At 36.9% G+C, this 20326-nt stretch overlaps 1 protein-coding gene across 4 annotated transcripts in view; it reads right to left on the reverse strand.

Moving 5' to 3' along the window:
- CDADC1 (cytidine and dCMP deaminase domain containing 1) overlaps positions 1-20291 on the reverse strand; it is a 62232-nt gene extending 41941 nt beyond the window's left edge. Inside the window, exons 1-5 of one of the 4 annotated variants that reach the window (XM_031684557.2) lie at positions 20096-20288; positions 19252-19349; positions 11228-11302; positions 7848-8025; positions 597-1166 (exon numbers count right to left, since the gene is read on the reverse strand). In XM_031684557.2, the coding sequence (XP_031540417.1) occupies positions 597-1166; positions 7848-8025; positions 11228-11302; positions 19252-19349; positions 20096-20177 (1003 nt within the window). In that variant the 5' untranslated portion in view covers positions 20178-20288. Of the gene's footprint in view, positions 1-596; positions 1167-7847; positions 8026-9985; positions 10084-10267; positions 10347-11227; positions 11303-19251; positions 19350-20095 lie in introns of those variants that run through there. The other 3 variants (XM_006210146.4, XM_031684558.2, XM_072976256.1) reach the window with 3 other exon arrangements.
- Positions 20292-20326: the final 35 nt, after the last annotated feature.

Consider the following 20326-nt stretch of genomic DNA (forward strand, 5'->3'; position numbering starts at 1 on the left):
GGAATTACAGCTATCACCTTTTATCATGATAGAGAAAATTCCCAAGCAATATTTCACATACATACTCATGTACAACTTAACATAATAGAGTAAAAATGTTTGGCTTCTCAACTTGCTGATTGGAAGATATATCAGAAATTGGAAGAATCTGCCAAAACTACCTTTGAGTCTGTTGGTTATTTTGAATTCATATTTTTAGTTTAAAGATTTAAAAATTTACTAAATATTGAATATATATATACAGAATATTTAAGAGTTTTTAAAAAATGAATGATTTTGGTTCTCTCTCCTCTCTTTGTCCTATCTCTAGTGGAGGGCTCACTAAACAGTGAAACAGTCAAAGCAAGAAGCAGAATGGGCCTAATGAAAGCCTGATTTATAAATGTAGCACCCAATACAGGTCACGAGAAATCCTAAAACTGCTCTAGGAAAGAACTGTCTACTCAAGGGTCTAATGTCTCTATATTTGTATGATCAGCCAAACTTTAGTATCTAAGAGTCAATAAACGGTACCATAGATAAGATAAACACCGCTTTACTTCCGAAACAAATATGACCCAATCGGCCCGGATTTATGAACTAAGCATGTAACTCACCAGTTCGATACGCCAATAACCTGGCCTGAATCATGCAGTGCCTTGCAATTTCTTGTGGCAAACTTTGATTGTGAACTTCATTAATCTGTTCGGTATTGCGACAATAAAACCCGTAGTGTTTAAAGTTGGGCACACTGGAAGCTACTGTGGCCAAAAGTAGGATAAGGTCCTTCATGTTTTGCCTTAGATTGCTGAAGTACGGGTTTTCACACAGGTTCTCCAAACCTATAGTCATCAGTATTTGCTTATGCATTTCTTCATTGGAAACCAAAAATATCATTTCATATTCTTTTATTCTTTCTTGCTTACATTCAGAATAAAAGTCACTGTTAGTGTCCGGCAATGTTCTTGAAATTTTTTGAATAAAGTCACATTTGTAAGAGGTCTCCTCTACAAACTGCACCATGTAACACACCAGGGGCTGAAGTAACACACACACATGAGCCCGGCTGTTTGACTTCAATCTTTCCACTGCTTTGGCATCTAACTTTGCATCTTCGGAACTAGAAGCCTCAGTAAGCAAACTTATTTCTGGATCAGCAGGCCAGTATGAAATTCGGTTTACTCCAGCTGAAATACAAAATATGAAAGGAAGTTATTAGATGATGCTGAAATTAAATGTTTTCTTGATAAACCCACCATATTATTGCAATAGATCCAGAGGTCCCACTATAATAAATGTCTATTACCAGGCCACCAATGGTACAACCCAAGCATTGACAAACTGTTGGCCCACAGGCCAAATCTGTCCTGTTGCCTATTTTTGTATAGCTTGCAGGCCAAGAATGGATTTCAGTTTCCAATAGCTGGGAAAATCAAAAGAAAAATATTTTGTGACACATGAGAATTTTATAAAATCCAAATTTCAGTGCCTATAAATAAAGTTTTATTGGCAAACAGACACACCTAGTCATTGACATAGTGCCTGGCTGCTTCTGCCCTACAATGGAGTAGCTGGGTTGAGAGCTGAACAGGTGTATGGATACCATACAGCCTGCAAAGCCTAAAATATTTACTATCTGGCCCTTTAGGAAGTTTGCCAACAACAAAGCCCACAGAAGGTGTCTTGGAATCACTAGCTTTGCTAAGTGTGGTCCCAAAGTCCAGAGCTGGGACTATATACCAGAGTCCTCAGCACATGGTCCCTGTTAGACGTATCACAGCCGACAACTGATATTGGCTGGAGTTTTGTACCTGAAATAAACAATTCACCCACGCATTAAAAATGTCCCTGTACTCTAAATTCTTCCTCTGGGAAGGTCTTCTAAGAAAATATTTGAAATAAAGGCAAAAGAAGATTCAAGCATGTAAATATTTAGTGCAACATTGTTTAAAACAGTATAAACATAGAAAAACTCTAAATAGTCAAAACAGGGGAATGGTTTAACGCATTACAGTACTCCACATAATAAAATATACAGTTATCCAAAACGTCCACAAACAATTTACAATGTGAGGGCAGCAGGGAAGCAGAGGGAGGAAAAGCAATATTAATTGATTTTAAGTCCGCAAAAACAGACAAAACAACACACTGGAAGGAACATTTTTCAATCAATGTGACAGAGGAAAGGTTAGTAATCTTTAATATACAGAGAAAATTTTAATTCTTTAAGAGCACATATGCGTTGACAAGAATATTAAGGCCTCAAGAGAGACAAAAAAATATGAATAGGCAGTTACAAAAGAGAAAACAAAACTGGATAACAAACACGAAAAAAGTTTAAAATTTGTGTTTGAGAATGAACAATGAGATGCCTTATACAGAGTTAAGCACACAAATGTTCATCAATTAATTAGTATTTTATGACAAAGACACCTCTTCGCTAGCGTCTCATGTACTTTCAGCTAGGAGAGACCTTTATGACTGTGCCCAGGAGTGGAGAGACAGATGGTCCACAGGTTTTCTGCATTCAAAGTAATAGACGAGCTGAAAAATTCAAGTTGAGCAAATGCACATTTCCATCTACACCCCGCTACTGCTGACTCTTACTACGGCTTGGGCTGTAAAGTCATTTTGAAGGCCTCAAAGCCATTGTCAGAATGTTTCCCCTGGCTGGTTCACTTTCCCTCTGTTGGGATTCTCATAATCCATTTCCTAACCAGCACTGATGGTCAATCTTGGACGTAAGCATTCTGGTTGTTTTTAGTAATCTTGATTCAAGGAGAAAAGGGGATAACTCATGTTTGAACGAATTTTCACGTACTAACATAGCAAATGCTACAGCAGAGGTTCTCAAATTGTTTGGTCTCAGATCCTGTTACTCCTAAAAAGCAGTGAGCACCCCAAAGAGTTTTTGTTTATGTGGATTATATCTGCTGATATGTACTGTATTAGAAAATTAAAACAATTTAAAAATATTAATGAAATCACTTAAAAATAGTAATAAAGATCCTATTATACATTAATATAAATAACATAGTTTAACACCAAATAACTGTATTTTCCAAAACAACAATAAAAACTAGCTGAGAAGAATGGCATTAGTGTATACAAAGCTCTTTATTATCTGGCTGATTAGAAGATAGTTGTATTCTCAGATCTGCTTCTGCTTTCAATCTGTTGCCATAGGTTTTAATCAGAGTATATGAAAAGTATCCAGCCTCACACAAACAAGCATTTAAAAAAGGAGTATTTTTTAAATTTAAAATATTATGTTATTTCCAGATGTATAGCAAAGTGATTCAGATATATATTCTTTTCCAGATTATTTTCCATTATAGGTTATTACAAGATATTAAATATAGTTCCCAGTATTATACAGTAAATTCTTTTTATCTATTTTGTATATAGTAGTATCTGTTAATCCTATACTCCTAACTTATGCCTCCCCTCTTCCCCTTTGGTAACTAAAATTTTGTTTTCTATGTCTGTGAATCTGTTTCTGTCTTGTAAATAAGTTCATTTATAAGTTCACTTGTATTATTTTTAGATTCCACATATAAGTGATATCATATTTAACTTTGTCTGACTTGACTTCACTTAGTATGATAATCTCTAGGTCCATCCATGTTGCTGCAAATGGCATTATTTCATTCTTTTTTATGACTAAGTAATATTCCAGTCAGTCAGTTCGTGTGTGTGTGTGTGTGTGTATTATATATATATCTCACCACATCTTCTTTATCCAGTCATCTATTGATGGGCAATTAGGTTGCTTTCATGTCTTGGCTATTGTAAACAGCACTGCCATGAACACTGCAGTGCATGTATCTCTTTAAGTCAGAGTTTTCTCCAGATATATGCCCAGGATTAGGACTGCTGGATCATATGGTAGTTCTATTTTTAGTTTTTTTAAGGAACCTCCATACTGTTTCCCATCGTGGCTGCACCAATTTATATTGCAACCAACAGTATAAGAGGGTTCCCTTCTCTCCACACCCTCTTCAACATTTACTATTTGTAGATTTTTTGATGATGACCATTCTGACTGGTATGAGATGGTACCTCATTGTAGTTTTGATTTGCATTTATCTAATAATTAGTGATGTTCAGCATCTTTCCATGTGCCGGTTGGCCATGTGTAATGTCTTCTCTGAAGAAATGTCTAGTTAGGTGTTCTGCCCATTTTTTGACTGGTTTGGATTTTTTTGATATTGAGTTCTATTAGCTGTCTGTATATTTTAGAAATTAAGCCCTTGTCAGTCACATTATTTGCAAATATTTTCTCCCATTCTGTAGGTTGTCTTTCGTTTTGTTTACGATTTCTTTTGCTGTGCAATAGCTTATAAGCTTGATTAGGTCCCATTTGTTTAGTTTTGCTTTCACTTCTTTTGCCTGGGGAGACTGATCTGAGAAAATATTGCAACACTCTATGTCAGAGAATGTTTTGCCTATGTTTTCCTCTAGTTTATGATGACATGTCTTATATTTAAGTCTTGAAGCCATTTTGAATTAATTTTTGTGCACGGTGTGAGGGAGTGTTCTAATTTCAGTGATTTGAAAAGTATTTTAATAGCCATTTCAGACAATTATGAATATTCTTCTTTCACAATACATAAAATTTTGACAAGGGATAGATTCTTAAGAGGTGAGTTACAATGTGGAATCTGAAAACATCAACAAACTTTTTCTACTGTTACATTGAAGTCTGCTGGTCTTGCACTTAGAATGGCTCTCTCACTCAGTATTTTCTAGCATCATACAACTGGTCATTTGGAAAACAGGAATACACTGATTTCACAATACTTTAAAAAAATTTCATTCATTAATATAACCACCAATCTCATCAGAAGAGTCTTTAAGTATTGGGAAGCTATAAGTTCATGATGGTAGATATGAGTTTTTCAAAATTCTAATTTTCATGTGAAGGCTCACATTTTGTCATTGGCAACAACTACTGCCAGCTGTTTTCCTGGAAGTGACAGGTTCACTTCATTCATTTTTGAGAAAATGTCTGCCAAACAGCCAAGTCTAAATAATTACAGTTTGTCAGTTCATAGTATTTCATGAAAAAAACTGGATAATTTTGTTCATAACTCAAACAACTGTGTAAGCTTTCCTTAAGGCAAACTTCATACTTAGGTTTACAGCAAAAGTGCTTTATGTCCACCTCCTATCTTCTCATCACAGAGAATATTAAAAAGATGCATACTCAAGGGCTGAGGTTTAATAGAAGTAATTTTTTTACTGTTTCATCAACAACATTCTTATATGACCCCTGCTCCCTGCTATGGAAGACTACAAGGACGACTACTGCCCTGAGTCATACCATGACAACGGTGGTTTTACTCACCAGTGTTTGAGGACTATTAGCATAAATGTACATTGTCATGAAAATAATTTGACTTGTGGACCATCAGGAAGACAAAGACTACATTTTGAGAACCACTGTGCTTCAGAAATGTTTACTTCATAACTGAAGTAACAGTAGTTATAACTAAAGTAAGTTAGCTACAGCACAGGGTTAAACCATGCCCCTTACCAAGATAAATAAATAATATATAAACCTAATCAAACATAGTAATTTTATTTATATATGGGTCTAATACCAGAACAAAAGCACTTCCATTGCATGTCCTTCCTGATTTTCCACACTTTATTATCTTTCTTACCAGGTTTAAATGTCAACTCAAACACATCAAGCAGTAGTGAATTATTTGCAATCCCTTGTTTTTCTAATTCTTGGCTCTGAGGCTATTAAGAGTGCTTTCAGCATAATCAGCTCAGCGCAAAACACAACTTTTATTCATTCATTTACTCTCTCTTGACTCTAGAAGAGATCAGTCAACAAATCTTTGGTTCTTTTACATTCTTTCCTTTCTAGATCGATGCCACCACCTGAATCCTCTCTTACACTCTACCTAATGCGACAGTCTACTAATCAAGCCCTCAACCTCTTATCTTTCCACGTTCCAATTGAATAACAACAAAAAAGAATAATCTTAATCATGTTACATTCTGCTCAAAAATCTTCAATGGCTCCATATTATCTATAATAGGAATTATAAGTCAATTAACACAAGTGATAAAATGAATATCCAATATGCACAGTTAATTGGGAAAAGGAGAAGAAAAATGCCACCACCACTATCACACTTATATTCTCTATTTCTAAGTGTAGGGGGAAGACTACAGAATCTAATAACTCAGCATAGATACCTACCTACTTGAAATACTTGTTGCAGGCCAGAAGGCTCTGGCCACCTGACCATTTTTCCTGGAAGTGCTTCCACTTGTAGCTCAAGGGAACTGCCTTGCCACCTATCTGATCAATACTCTTTAAGACTGATGTAAATAAAAATAGCTCTTCCTCAAAACAAGTTTAGGAAATTCTGATCTATAAGATAGAGCCGAAAGGCCAGGCAGTTTTTTCAAAGTTCTCTACTGAAACCCCAACCTGTCATTATAATCCATCTGCCACTATTCTCTCCAAGAGTAATTTTCCGATTCAAACACTGACCCCCAGAACCTTGCTTCTCACAACTTGATGACCCCACATGTGTTGTCCCCCTGACTGGGAACATGTTCCTCCTCCTCTACATCTGACCCATGAAGATAAAGCTTAAGCCCCAGCTCTTCACAGCAGGGCAACCTGCAGGGATCACTTTCTTCTCTGAGCTCATATATCACTTACAGCCTGCATCACTTATTTGTTAATAGATGATGTGTAACATTAAATTGGTTTTGGCCCCCAAATAACTCTTTGAGGGAAAGGATTAGGAACTACATTAGCCTTTTTTCCCAGAAGCTGTCTGAACCTGGTCCTTCTGGGTTTTAAGGAAGCTTCATTACACAGGTATGACTGATTAGGTCACTGGCCGTTGGTGTTTAAACTCAAATTCCAGCCCCTCTCTCCTCCCCAGAGGGGGCTGAGGCTGAAAGTTCCCCCACTAATCATTTGGTTGGTTTCCTGGGCAATCAGGCCCCATTCACAGGGGATTTCCAAAGAGTTACCTCATTAACAGAAACTCAGTTGCGGTTAAAAGGGACCTGTTATGAAAAACAAAAGACACCTTTATCACTCTGATCACACAGGAAATCCACAAGGTTTTAGTTGCTCTGCGCCAGGAATGAAATGAAGACCAAGTAAAGAATTCATATTACAAATCACATTATCACAGAGCCTATGTAAAAGATAAAAAAAATTTTAAGTATGCGAATGGTCTGAATACTTAGCTGGGTGCAAAACAGAACCATAAGCACAAAGAGGTTTGGTGAGTAGCCCGGTGGGGCAGAGATGGATGGTTAGCTACACATTAATCATTTGTGGTCCTCCTTCCAAAGGGTAGAGTACTCACTGGGAGGCAGCTGCCCAGCCAGGAACCAGCTCCCGGGATGGATGTAAAGAGAAATGATGCCTGGGGCTTCGAGGCCAGAGTTTTTAAGAAGCAGGTATGCCTCGTCTACTCTTTCTGTCTCTAGATGCAGAGGACTCAAGGCCCGAGGGGATGTAGGAGCAAGGCGACAGGAGATGCCTGGCCCACAAAAGCGGCCTGCTGTTCAGCAACACCTGCACTGGACTATTACGTGGGTGATAAATGTCGAGAATATTAAGCCACTGAAATTTTGGTGTTTGTTATGGCAGCTGGCATTAGTCAGTCTACTAATACACTGAGGGTCATCTAACTAGTTAGTGACAGAACTGAGACAGAATCCATGTTTTCTGACTCTTCTTACAGTATATAAAACTGGTTTCAGATATGTATTTATATTTCTAAATTATCTCTGTGGTATTCAGGCAATTTGTTCTCACTTGATTTGTTCTCAGATAAATGCTATTAATCCCCAACAAAGCCTTAATCTGCACTTACCATTTACAATCATTTTCAAACAAGCAGAACATGGCTTTCTGGAAAAATAAAGATCACAGTTTTTCAGCCTTGATCCATGTTTTATCAGAGCAATTTTCCCAGCGTGTAAGTCTTCACTAGAACAGTGCAGGCCAACAATTTTCATGTTTTTCACCACCACAAGACCAGTTCTCTTCACCTACATTAAGATACAAAACAATAATGCATAATTTATGTGATTAGTTATAATATCTAATGATCATATCATGGATTATACTTGATGTATTAATAAAATGAAAGTTTCATTTAGTTCTTTATCTGAACACAGTATGAACACAAGCACATTTCTCATTAGGTCCAAAAAAATTTCTGAAAGTTTAATGTTGACTTTATAACAGAAATCATCTATATCTAGGCTTTCTTAACCAAATAATTAAGCATTTAATTGTCATAAATTTGTCCTAGTAAAAAATGAATACAGTTTTACCTAGTAAATGGCAAGAACCAAGGTGACTTAACTTGTTTTTTATAGCATCTAGTCTAGGACTATCTAATATTAAGCTTCTAGATAGTAGTAAGGAAAAACTTGGAAAACCCTATGATTTTACACATAGGTAAGTGAAGCCCGGAGAGTTTACATGACTTTCTGAAAGACCCACAGATGGTAAAAGGCAGAGCTAAAGCAGAGGTCATCTTAAATCTTTTAATGTTTTAAATATTGACTAAAATAAAGATAATTCTCAGCTTCTTTCTAAAAGAGAGACTACCAATTTTTAGGACTGTGGCAGTCTAGACTAATGTGGGTAGGATGCACCTCCTACAAATATATAGATATTTATGAATTTAAAAATGTTTTTAAATGCACAGTCACGCTCAAAAGAAAGGAAGACATACCCTGGGGTGTTAGAAAGGAAGAGAGAACTCAAAGGGGGAGAAGTAAACTCGAGCTATCTCAGCAATATCCCACCCACAGTAAGGGACTGGGCTGACTCTGCTTCAAGTCCCAGAGGCTGGGCACTGGCTGGGGTTCTGAAGAGTTGTTATTTTAAATCTAAAGTGTCCTAACTTATACAGATATTAATTTTAAAAAGCTGCTGTAATACTATTAATATCAGATAAACCAGACTAAGGTTAAAAATCAGTTCTACACAAGACACAAAATAGTCTATACTGTTTTCACAGCAAAAGACTCTGAAGTAAGGAATGTAAACCTGATCGCTGGGCTCATAAGGAACTTTACAATAGGAGGGGGACTTGGGCTGAGAACAGAGTGTCCATTATTTCTACTCCCTTTCAAAGGAATTTTACTCTACAGTTATTCCCAATATTTGAAATCCCTTTACAGATCAGACCAAAGCTGTATTAACTAAAATAGTCAAGTTTCAGTTTCAATTATGAGCATAAATATTTGAAACTATGGAGAATGATATTTTGTGAAATGCCTAAAAAGAAGGAATGAAGAAGATTTTATAGAATTCCCTTTCTGAGATAACCAACCAACCCTGCCCTAAACATTAAGGACATTTAAAAGGTATACAAAAATCTTTCCCTTACAAAATAAATATTCAAAAATATAGCTAAAATATGAATGACCTATCCATATTGGCTTTTAAAATAAGCTTTAAATTTACTTTGAACCCCTTTTCCCTCCCCATCCCAAAATTTCTTGAGTTTTATGTTCCTTAAACACACAGTGTATGTTAGTATCTACATCTAAGTACTTTCAGCAAGGTTTTAAAAAATTATCACTGATGAGGCCTTATCAAAAGATCTCTGCAAACTAGAGCTCATTTTATTAAACCAAACCAATTGTGACCAATGGGAAAGGATGCTGTTAAACAGATTTTAGCTTTAACTTTCTAAGTAGTTAAGCAGACAGAAATCAAGCCAGAAACCCTGACCACAAAAGACTTACAAAAAAAAAAAGTTGCTAAAAAATGGGAAGGATACTCATCAATTTATTTTTAATTAGAACAATCTTTTAGGCCAAGTTCATTTATCACTTTTTTGTCTAGAGTCCTTTTCACTACAGAAGATATGTTTTTCCCTCCCATTTTGTTTCTATCTAAGGCCAAAATATCAAGTCTGAGAGAAAGATTTTTCCATCCCAAACTTATAACAAAGTCTAAGTTGCATTCCGTTTTGGTACTTCCACTTACTGCAACTCCCAGAAGACTGAATCTTTGCAGTGAATCACTGTTCTGGATCCTGATTTTGCTTCACTTCACTAACATCTTGGCAAGTCGTCTATGTAATCCTAGTCACAGAGTTTCACATTAAAACATAGGCAAAAGAGGACAGTCGGCTTTGTATATGAACTAATACATTTACTTAAACAGTGACTCACTACTTTTTCCCCTTTGCCTTTCTTATAACTAAAAATTCTAAGAATTCTAAGACAAATTATTTTTATATTCTTGTTGGGTATCGTAGAGACTCACTCTCAGAAATAACCTGGTCATCTCCAGGAAATGTACATCAGAATCATCAAGGTAACTTTTTTCAAAATATACATGTTTTGTTTCCACTCCACATCCAATGAATAGGAATCTCTCTGGAAAACTCAAAAGATTAAAAAAACAAGAAAATACTATGCAATATTGAAAAAAAAAAAAAAGGTTCATCTTCTCAGGACTGGGCTTTGATTTCACCCTACTCACAAGCTAGTACGTTAGCCTGTTACTGTATCATGGATGCTGACAGAAGACATGAACCTCCTGGGTCAGAAACAAAGGACTTTACAGTTCCCAGAACAGCAAGTAATATGAGCATTATATTTGTGATGGTTCCCTTGCCCACAAGTCCCACGGGGGTCAGGCAGATGGGCCCCAATGGATTCCTGAACATAAAGTGGGTTGTCTTATAGGACAGGAACACTGAGCTTGGGAATTCTGTTGTGTCTTACTGCAAACAGTAAGCAAATCTGTTCTATATCCCAGAGGGAGGCATTACCACAACCCTCAAGGTTGCCTGCTGCAACTACAACTTTGAGAAATGCCTAGGTAAAGAACAGTTAGGGCCTTGCATTCTTGGCAGGACCAGCAGGATGTGCTGGAGTTTGAGAAAACATGGAAGAGTATTTCTCAACACATTATATGAACTAATATGGGAAGGTGACAAGAGTTAAATCTGAAAATTTTTTAAAAAAAGAGCAAGATGTAGGCGCATATTACAGAATACATAATCCCATCTGTTCTTTTTTTTTTTTTTCCCTTTGGAGAGACATGTATAGTCTTGTAAATGCATAATTTTTAGAAGAGTATACCAAAAACCCTCTTGGAAGTGGGAATGAGGAACCTCAGTGTAAAAGGGACTTTTATTCTAGTTTTGGAATTCTACAATCCCTTTTGCTTTGTTATTATGAATAGATATGCCTTTTAAAAAAAATCATAAAAATTCACCTGTTTTTTGTCAGAAGATACTCTGGTCATCTCTTCATTATCTCCTAAGGCTCCATGCTTTCCCTCCTCTTTTTCCTAATTCAAAGTGGATTAAGGAGAGAAAAAAGATGAGTATGTAAGACGTAATTAATTCAATATTTCCTATTCAAAGGCTGGTTTCTTTGGCTGTGGCTTTTCACGTTTTTCTTGATGAAACTCTGCACTGACTTCCTGCTTCATTCAGGTTCAAGTTCAGAATACTTAACCCAGTAAATAAGGCTTTTATAATTTGGCCCCTGAATACTTTTTCTAAAATACAGAACTGAAAATAAAATTCTGTAGTTTAAGGTTTCAGAGCTGGGGCAGTTTTGAGCAGTGGAAAAGTTTGGGAGTGGCTATGGCTAAGAAGGACTAACAGGGAACAGAGGTAAATTACCTGGCACTGGGAAGGTATGGAGCTATGTAGCAAAGGTATGTGATACGGCTTGTGGCAGGCAGAAGAACGGTCCCCCAAAGACCTCCCTGTCCCAGTCCCTGGAGCCTGAGGCTATGTTATATTACATGGCAAGGTTGCATATGGAATTAAGGTTGCTAATCATCTTGAAATGGGGACATTGTCCTGGATTATCAGGTCCTCACAAAAGTCCTCATAAGTGAAAGAGGAGGCAGGAGAGTCAGTGCCAGAGTGATCCAACAAAAAAAAGACTCGTCCCATCATTGCTGGTGTTGAAGACAGAAGAAGGGGTTCACAAGCCAAGGAATGTGGGCAACTTCTAGGAGCTGGAAAAAGCAAGGAAACAGATTCTCCCCGAGAGCCTCTAAAAGGGGTGCAACCCCACTGATGCTTTAATTTTAGGCTAGTGAGACCCATTTCGGACTTCTGACCTATAGAACTGTAAGAATATAAATCTGTGTTGTTTTAAGCCATGAACTTTGTTGACACTAATGTAGGAATGTCCACAAGTCTCCTAAAACCTGAAGTAGAAGGTTTTGAGCAAGGGGATAAATTCATTTCCCTCTCCATCCATCTATCCAACCAGCTTTTGAACACTAGTTTTCATAGCAGATTTATTCTTCATTTATTAATTCAACAAATATTTATTGAACCCTTGCTCTGTGCCAGCCATAAACCTAGTTGCTCAGGATGCAGCTCTTATAGAGCTGATGTATGAACACAGGAAAGTGACTACGAGGTAAGTAGATGACAAGGGGAAATAGCAGAATTCTGTAAGCCCCCAAGTAGGTGGGATATGTAATAAATTGAGTAAGTCTGAAAGTGGGAATGGCAAACTTGGTGAATGCTGACCTCTTAGTCTTCTGAAACAAATGCTGAATGCTAGAAAAGGAGTAACCTCTAAGAAGTTTATAGGAAAAGCCATGTAGAACAGGAAGTGGAGGAAGTAATGATGTCGGCTGTGAAATGATGGGGGTGTGGATGGTAGTGCTAGTGATGATGACTATATAGATGGTAATAATAATAACACCTAATATTTACTGAGTGTTTATCACGTTATCAGGTCCTAAATTATCACATTTAATCCTCACAACTTTACAAAGTAAATATGATTACTCCTATTTTCCAAATGAAATTGTGGAGAGAGGTTAAATATCTCAACTATGGTCACATAGCTAATAAATGGGTAAGCAAGGTAGCGAGCTCCAGATCCACTGTCTTCACCATTATGCTATATTACTTCTGTTATGGAAAAGTAGATGAGGTCTTTTAGCACAAAAATAAGGTACTGAAGGACACAATAGGAAGAGCTGAGAGAGGGACAATATGTGATGTGTAGACAAAAATGAAGGGGAAAATGCAGTTATTCTAATTCTTACCAAGGTAATATTCAGACAATTTAGATAAGTCTTACTTAAAATTAAAAACTATGAACCAGTAGGAGAGATTACTATTTTAAAATGACAACCATGGTAAACAGTACTAGATTTCTATTCCAAAACATTTAAAAAATTGTTTTTTCCTCTGAAGTCTCATACATAATTAGTTTCCCTCTCACTCATTTATCTAGTTTTAGACTGCATTATTACAATTCTTATTCTTTATACTCAATATATACAGTGTTGAACAATCGTCAAGACACACCCATAAAGTGTAAATATCTGACAACACAGAAAACTCAGATAGCAGTTATATTTAGAAGTGGTTGTAGTTAGTAATTCCCTAAGGCTGGTAAAAATTACAAACAATTTAAATGCCCAGTAATAAAGGAAGAGACATGTTACATTGATACAATGAACTTATGCAATCATTAAGATAATAACAAAATGATAACAAAACCCATACAACTCCTGGAAGAAAACAGGTGGTAAGCTCTCTGACATAGGTTTTGGCAGTTTTTTAAACCTGACACCAAAAGCAAAAGCAACAAAAGCAAAATAAACAAGTGGGACTACAACAAACTAAAAAGCGTCTACATAGCAAAGAAACCAGCCAGAAAATGAAAGCAACATACTGAATGGAAGAAAATATTTGCAAATCACATGTTTGATAAAAGATTAATACCCAAAATATGTAAGGAACTCATACAACTCAACAGCAAAAAACCAACAAATCCAATTAAAAAATGGGCAGAAGGTCTGAACAGACATTTTTCCAAAAAACATATACAGATGGCCAACAGGTACATGAAAAGATGCTGTATGTAATTAACTATCAGGGAAATGCAAATATCAATGAGATATCACCTCACACCGGTTAGAATGGTTATTAAAAAAGACTAATATGTGTTGGTGAGGATGTGGTGAAAAAGGAACCCTTGTGCACTGCTGGTGGGGGTGTAAACTGATTCAGGCACTGTGGAAAATAGTATGAAGGGTCCTCCAAAAATTAAAAATAGAACTACAATATGATCCAGCAATGTCACTTCTGGGTGTTTATCCAAAGAAGATGAAAACACTAAGTTGAAAAGATATCTGTACCCAATGTTCAATAGCCAAAATATGGAAATAACCTAAGTGTGCATCAGCGGATGAATGGATGAAGAAATTGTGGTGTATGTATACAAGCACACACAATAGAATATTATTCAGCCATAAAGCAGAATTAAATCTTGCCATCTGCAACAACACAGAAGAACCTCAAGGGCATTATGCTAAGTGAAATAAGTCAGAGAAGGACAAATACCATATGATTTCTCTTAATATGCAGGATTTAAAAACAAACAAACAAACAGCAAACCCCAAGCTCATAGACACAGAGAATAGATTGGTAGTTGACAGAGGTAGGGGTTGGGTGGGAGAAATAGGTAAACTTTAAAAAAAATTTAACTTAAATAAACTGAATTTGAAAATATAGACTAGACTAGAATAAAATAAAAATAAAAACAAAAAAGCATAAAGTACGTAGTATAGACCAGGCACTATCTAAGACTTTTACAGATATCAAGTAAATTCTTTTTTCAATAAAAGCTCCATGTAGTATGTACCAGTAACATTAGATTTTACAGATGAGGAATTTAACAAAGAAAGAGGTAACTTACCCAAGGTTACACAACTAGTAAGAGTGAGAGGCAGAGCCAGAATGTGAACCCAGGCAAGCTAACTGCAACCACTGGCTACTCCCAAACCATGAGACTAAGCTGTCACTCCAGTGTTTCTAACAGTATTACCGGATGAGCATTTTCCCATGTTAAGTGAAAAGGGCACGATCCAGAATGAAATGATATCAAATGAGTAAAGGAATAGAGAAAAAAGATCAAGAAATAACACAAAAACGTCAACAGTTTCTAGGTGGTGGAATTATGGGGGATTTTTTTTTCTTTTGGCCATTTAATAAGTAATAAACATGTATTTGGTAACACATAAAAATATCTTATTTTTAGAAAGACAAAGGTTTGTAAAATGTCAAAAGCAATGTTTCTAATACAAATACATGTCAAACTGCATCTTCAAGTTTCTGTGACTTTGTATAGCAAAAGCAGAAGAATTTAAGTGAAACAAATGTATTACTTTAACTTAAAGAACATTTTTCTTCTCTTAATAGGAAAAAGATCTTAACCTTATGACCATTAATTACGTGTAATTAATAGTAGAATTATTTATTTAATTTAATGCACCTGTTGAAAAAGAACTCAGTTTCAGCACAGGATGTATTTCTTGGTGTGTGTGTGTGTGCGTGTGTGGTATGTGTGTGTATATGAATTAAAATGAGATCAAATCTTGACATTAAAAAGAGTTCCTCCAATTATTTAATCTCTAAAGAGCTCAGCTTTTAACATTTATGTAATTAAAATATATTTGACAAATAACACTGTGTAAAATTAAGGTATATGTTAATTTGATACATTTATATATTGTAATACGATTGCCATTGTAGCAATAATTAGCACCTCTATCATGTTTATAACTATTCACTTCTTTTTAGTAGTTGGAATAACTAAATCCTAATCTCTTAAGTGTGTTTGATGATTATAATACAATATTATTGTCTACAGTCACTAGATTGTGCATTCGATCTCCAGGGCTTATTTACTACTCGTGAGTTTGTACCCTTAAGCAACATCTGTCCTGTCTCCCCACACCCCAGCCGGTGGGAACCACCATCTTACTCTCTGTATGAGTTTGGCTCTCACATGTAAGTGAGATTATACAGTACTTGTCTCTCTCCGCCTGATTTATCTCATTTAGCATAATGTGCTTAAGGTCAATTTACGGTGCTGCAAATGGCTGATGTCCTCCCTTATCATAGTTGAATAACATTCCACTGTAAAGCTCAGCTTAAAAATGCACTTTTAAAAGGTGTAAGTCTCTAAACATTTGCTTCTACTCTTGTATCTTCAAGACAATTTTAATGGCAAAAAAACAAAGCAAATAAAAAAAAACTCCAACAGCTTAGAAGTCGTCTACTTTCATAAAACAGTACTAAGCTATTAACAAGGAGAAATAATAAAGGACTTAAAAATCCATGAAGAAAATGCAGACCTTCCTCAAAGCCATTAATAATATGTGGAGCCAGGGTAGGGGTTAGAGAAGTCATTGCAAAATAGGGAATAAAAATGCACAACATTTTAAATAATGTTTTACTATTTCTAAAACATTTCACATAGGAATTGGCAGAAGACCACACCAAGAGATATTATTTTATCATAAAAAGTGAATTTCCTCTCTATACACAGACCTTACACCCTTCACAAAATGAACTCAAAATGGGTCATAGTCCTAAATGTAAAATCCAAACCATAAAACTCCAAGAAGATAACACAGGAGAAAACCTAGATGTCCTTGAGTATGGTGATGATGTTTTAGGTACAACACCAAAGGTGTGACCCATGAAAGAAATCAGCGATAAGCTGGAGTTTATTAAAATTAAAAACTGCCCTACAAAAGACAATGTCAAGAGAATAAGAAGACAAGTCACAGACCGGGAGAAAATATTTGCAAAAGATATATCTGATAAAAGACTGTTCTCCAAAGTATACAAAGAACTCTTAAAACTCAACAATGAGAAAACAACCCGATTAAAAAATGGGCCGAAGACCTTAACAGACACCTGACCAAAGAAGATACTGATGGCAAATAAGCACACAAAAGGATGTACCACATCATTTGTCACCAAGGAACTGCAAATTAAAACAATGAGATACTACTACACTCCTATTAGAATGGCCAAAATTTAAAACACTGACAACACTAAATGCTAGTGAGAATGTGGAGCAACAGGAACTCTTACTGCTGGTGGGAATGCAAAAGGGTACAGCCACTTTGGAAGATAGTCTGCTAGTTTTTTAGAAAACTAAACATACCCTTATCATTCAATCTATACAATCATGCTCCCCGGTATTTACCTAAAGGAACTGAAAACTAATGATCATGCAAAAACCTGCACACAGATGTTTACAGCAGCTTCATTCACAATTGCCATAACTTGGCAGCAACCAAGATGTCCTTCAGTAGGTGAATGGATTAAATAAAGTGTGCTATATCCAGACAAAGCAATCTTATTCAGTGTTAAAAATGAGCTATCAAGTCATGGAAAGACATAGGGGAATCTTAAATGTATATTACCAAATGAAAGAAGCCAAACTGAAAAGGCTTCACTATATGATTCCAACTATATAACATTCTGGAAAAGGCAAAACTCTGGAGACAGTAAAAAAGACTGGTGGTTGCCAGAGGACAGGGGTTGGGGGAGGAATGAATAAGTGGAGCACAGGAAATTTTTAGGGGAATGAAAATACTCTGTATCATATCATGATACATAAGTGTCTGAATCTACATCTACATTTGTCCAAACCCACAGAGGGTACAACATCAAGACCGAACTGTAATGTAGACTGCGTGAAATGATATGTCAATGTACCACCCTGGGGAAGATGTGAATGATGGGGAGGCTATTCATATGTGCAGTCAGGGGAAATCTCAGTACTTTCCCTCAATTTTGCTGTGCTCTAAAATAATAAGTCTTAATGAAAAAAAAAAAGTGAATCCCTAACTCCCTGTGTTACAATTCTTCAACAAAATCCTGATACTTAAAGGATAAAATCTAAACTCCCTTGCAAGGCACACAATGTTTTTTATGATCTGATCCTTATCTTCCTTTCCCAGCTCATCTCCACTCTCTTCCTCTACCCAACTTCACCATCCCACATGAAGACCACAAGTTCTCTTCAAGTTTTTCCATAAAGAGCCCCTTGGCTTAGCAATACCTACTTACTCTTCATGTCTCATTGCAAATGCAGCCTCCGCTGTGAATCCTTCCCTCACTTCCCCCAGTCGAGCCTGGTCCTCAGGCTTCAGTCTTGGTAGCATCTCTGCTTATATTTTCTACTTGACTTCACCATCTATTTGTACCTTAATTGTTTAAATGCCTAGTTTTTCTCTCCATTAGAAAATAAGGACCACATTTTTTTTTGTACCTCCAATGCCAAACACACAACCTCACTCACAATAAAGAAGATAATAAAAATGAAAAAGAAAAAAAGGATGGCTATGAATGATCTCATAAGAGTACTGTGGGAATTTAAGGATTTACAAAAAGTGTTTCTGTGGAAAACCTAAAGACATCTTTCAGCGGAATTACTGGCAAGCTGGAAACTTCAATAAGCATATGTAGAATATGATTACTATTTTGTAAAAGGAAGGAAAAAAACGTGCTTAAGAAAAAAAATTGAAGGAAAGTATCAAAATGCTGAAAGTGCGTTATTAGAATGGTGAACAGCTATTGCTGCTTTCAAAAGCATGTCTGAAATGCTTAAGCTAATACTATTTTCCACAATATGATCTTGGCTCCCTAAAAATTAATGACAGCAATCTAGACTCCAAATCTATGAATCTAAACTCCAAATCTACTAAATCAAAAGGGTGAGAACCCAGCACCATGTATGAAAGAAACCTGACTCCAAGCACGGAGGAAAATGATGAGAATGCAGCACCTTGCTGCCCTGAGGACAGGAGAAAGAAAAGGCATAGGATGCACAAACTTCCAAAATACTGGCTTGCATAATTGTTCTTACTATACTTTCCTAACCTGTTTTGATCATCTCTTTTGAGATTCAAAAAAGAGACTACTTGACACAACATTGTAAAATGACTATAACTCAATAAAAAAATGTAAAAAAAAAAGAGACTACTTACATGGAACAAAACTAATTAACATTCATAGATGTAATAGAAGATGCTAAGAGATATACCAAGTAAAATAAGACATGGTCTCTCCCTTCAATCAATTTAGTTTGGTGAGAGAGGGGGGGAAAAACCATCTAGATGAAACACCAACAGTATATAATTGAGTGACAAATTATGTGGTATAGATAACTATCTGCCCAAACAAACACATAAATGCCATCAATAGCTAATAAATATGGAACCTCTGATAGGGGTAAATATGGTACATCTGAGAATCTATTTTTAGACTGGAAAGAAAAGCTATCACACTATGAATTACAAGTATCACAATAAACCGCAGAGGTATTTTGCAAATTTAAAGGCTTGCTGAGTTTGTTTTTAAGTGTGACAGAAACTGGGGCAATAAAATCAAATTTTAGACCAGTGCTTTTCTAAAGGGAAAACCTATCTAAGGAAACAAATTATACCTGAGATTTTTGTCTTTGGGTTCCGACCACTGGGAAGAGCTCCATCCAGAGGCTGAGCAGAGTGAAAAGGTTGACTTTAGAAAGCCTTGGTATTTCACCTACAAGAGAGAAGGCAAACATTTAAAAATGTTACTGATTTTGAAAATACGAACTCAATGCCACTATGGGTGCTGCAGCCTTAGCTCGGCTATTTTAGCAGGAGACGGAGGAAAAGGATTCTTGGACAAGAGAATCAAAGCGTTTTCTTAGCAGGAGATTAGTTTCAACCTCCTTGCAGGCAACCTCCTCCAGTACTTTCCAAAGCTGGGCTCTTTTTCACCCGGCAGAGAAAAAAAAAAGTATAACTGATAAACGGAGCTACGGGAACAATCCAACGGAAGTTATTAAAAGTCCTTGCATCTGATGTCATCGTGGAGCAAGCTTTACTTTAGACTGTGTGGAGGCGTTGCAACAAGGACAGTGGTTAGAACACAGAACTAAAAATACGGTGACCTTTAAAGGTAAAGCAGCTGATATATAGGAAAGCGTCGCGTACGGTTAATTTTGAAATCAAGTCAAAAACACGGTTTGGGGCATTTTCAGACTTGTCGATCCCCGGAGATTTCAGCTCCAAGTCCTGGGAGGTAAAGTAAAAGGGGGCAGTGAGCGCAACCTCAAAAGCCAGTGCAACCGGGCGGAGGGACCCCAGTGACCGAGGTGGGGACGCGCCCAGGGCGGGGATGGGACGCCCAGGAACAGAAGCGCAGGCAAAGAGGGGCAGCCAGGGAGCCCGGAGTGAAACGGAGGGATCCGCACAGAGCAGAGCTAAAGGCTAGGTGGCGGGATCAGGGTTCGGGGTACTCACCGGTCATGCTGCCAGTCTGGGTGCTGACTGACCGTCCGGCCCCCGCGCTCTCCAGATTTTGCATCTGCCCTGCTTCTTTCATCCCAAGCCCACCGGCCTCTGCTGCCCAGGAAACCTTCGGCTTTCCGGCATGATCTTTGCCCCAGCAACTCCACCTCTCAGCTCCTCCCAGCAACTGTAATAGCAACGGCCAACTCGGCGCAGCCAACTGACGTAGCAGCCCGGCCGCCA

Source organism: Vicugna pacos, chromosome 14, assembly GCF_048564905.1.
Source record: "Vicugna pacos chromosome 14, VicPac4, whole genome shotgun sequence".
In the NCBI taxonomy this organism is placed as follows: domain Eukaryota; kingdom Metazoa; phylum Chordata; class Mammalia; order Artiodactyla; family Camelidae; genus Vicugna; species Vicugna pacos.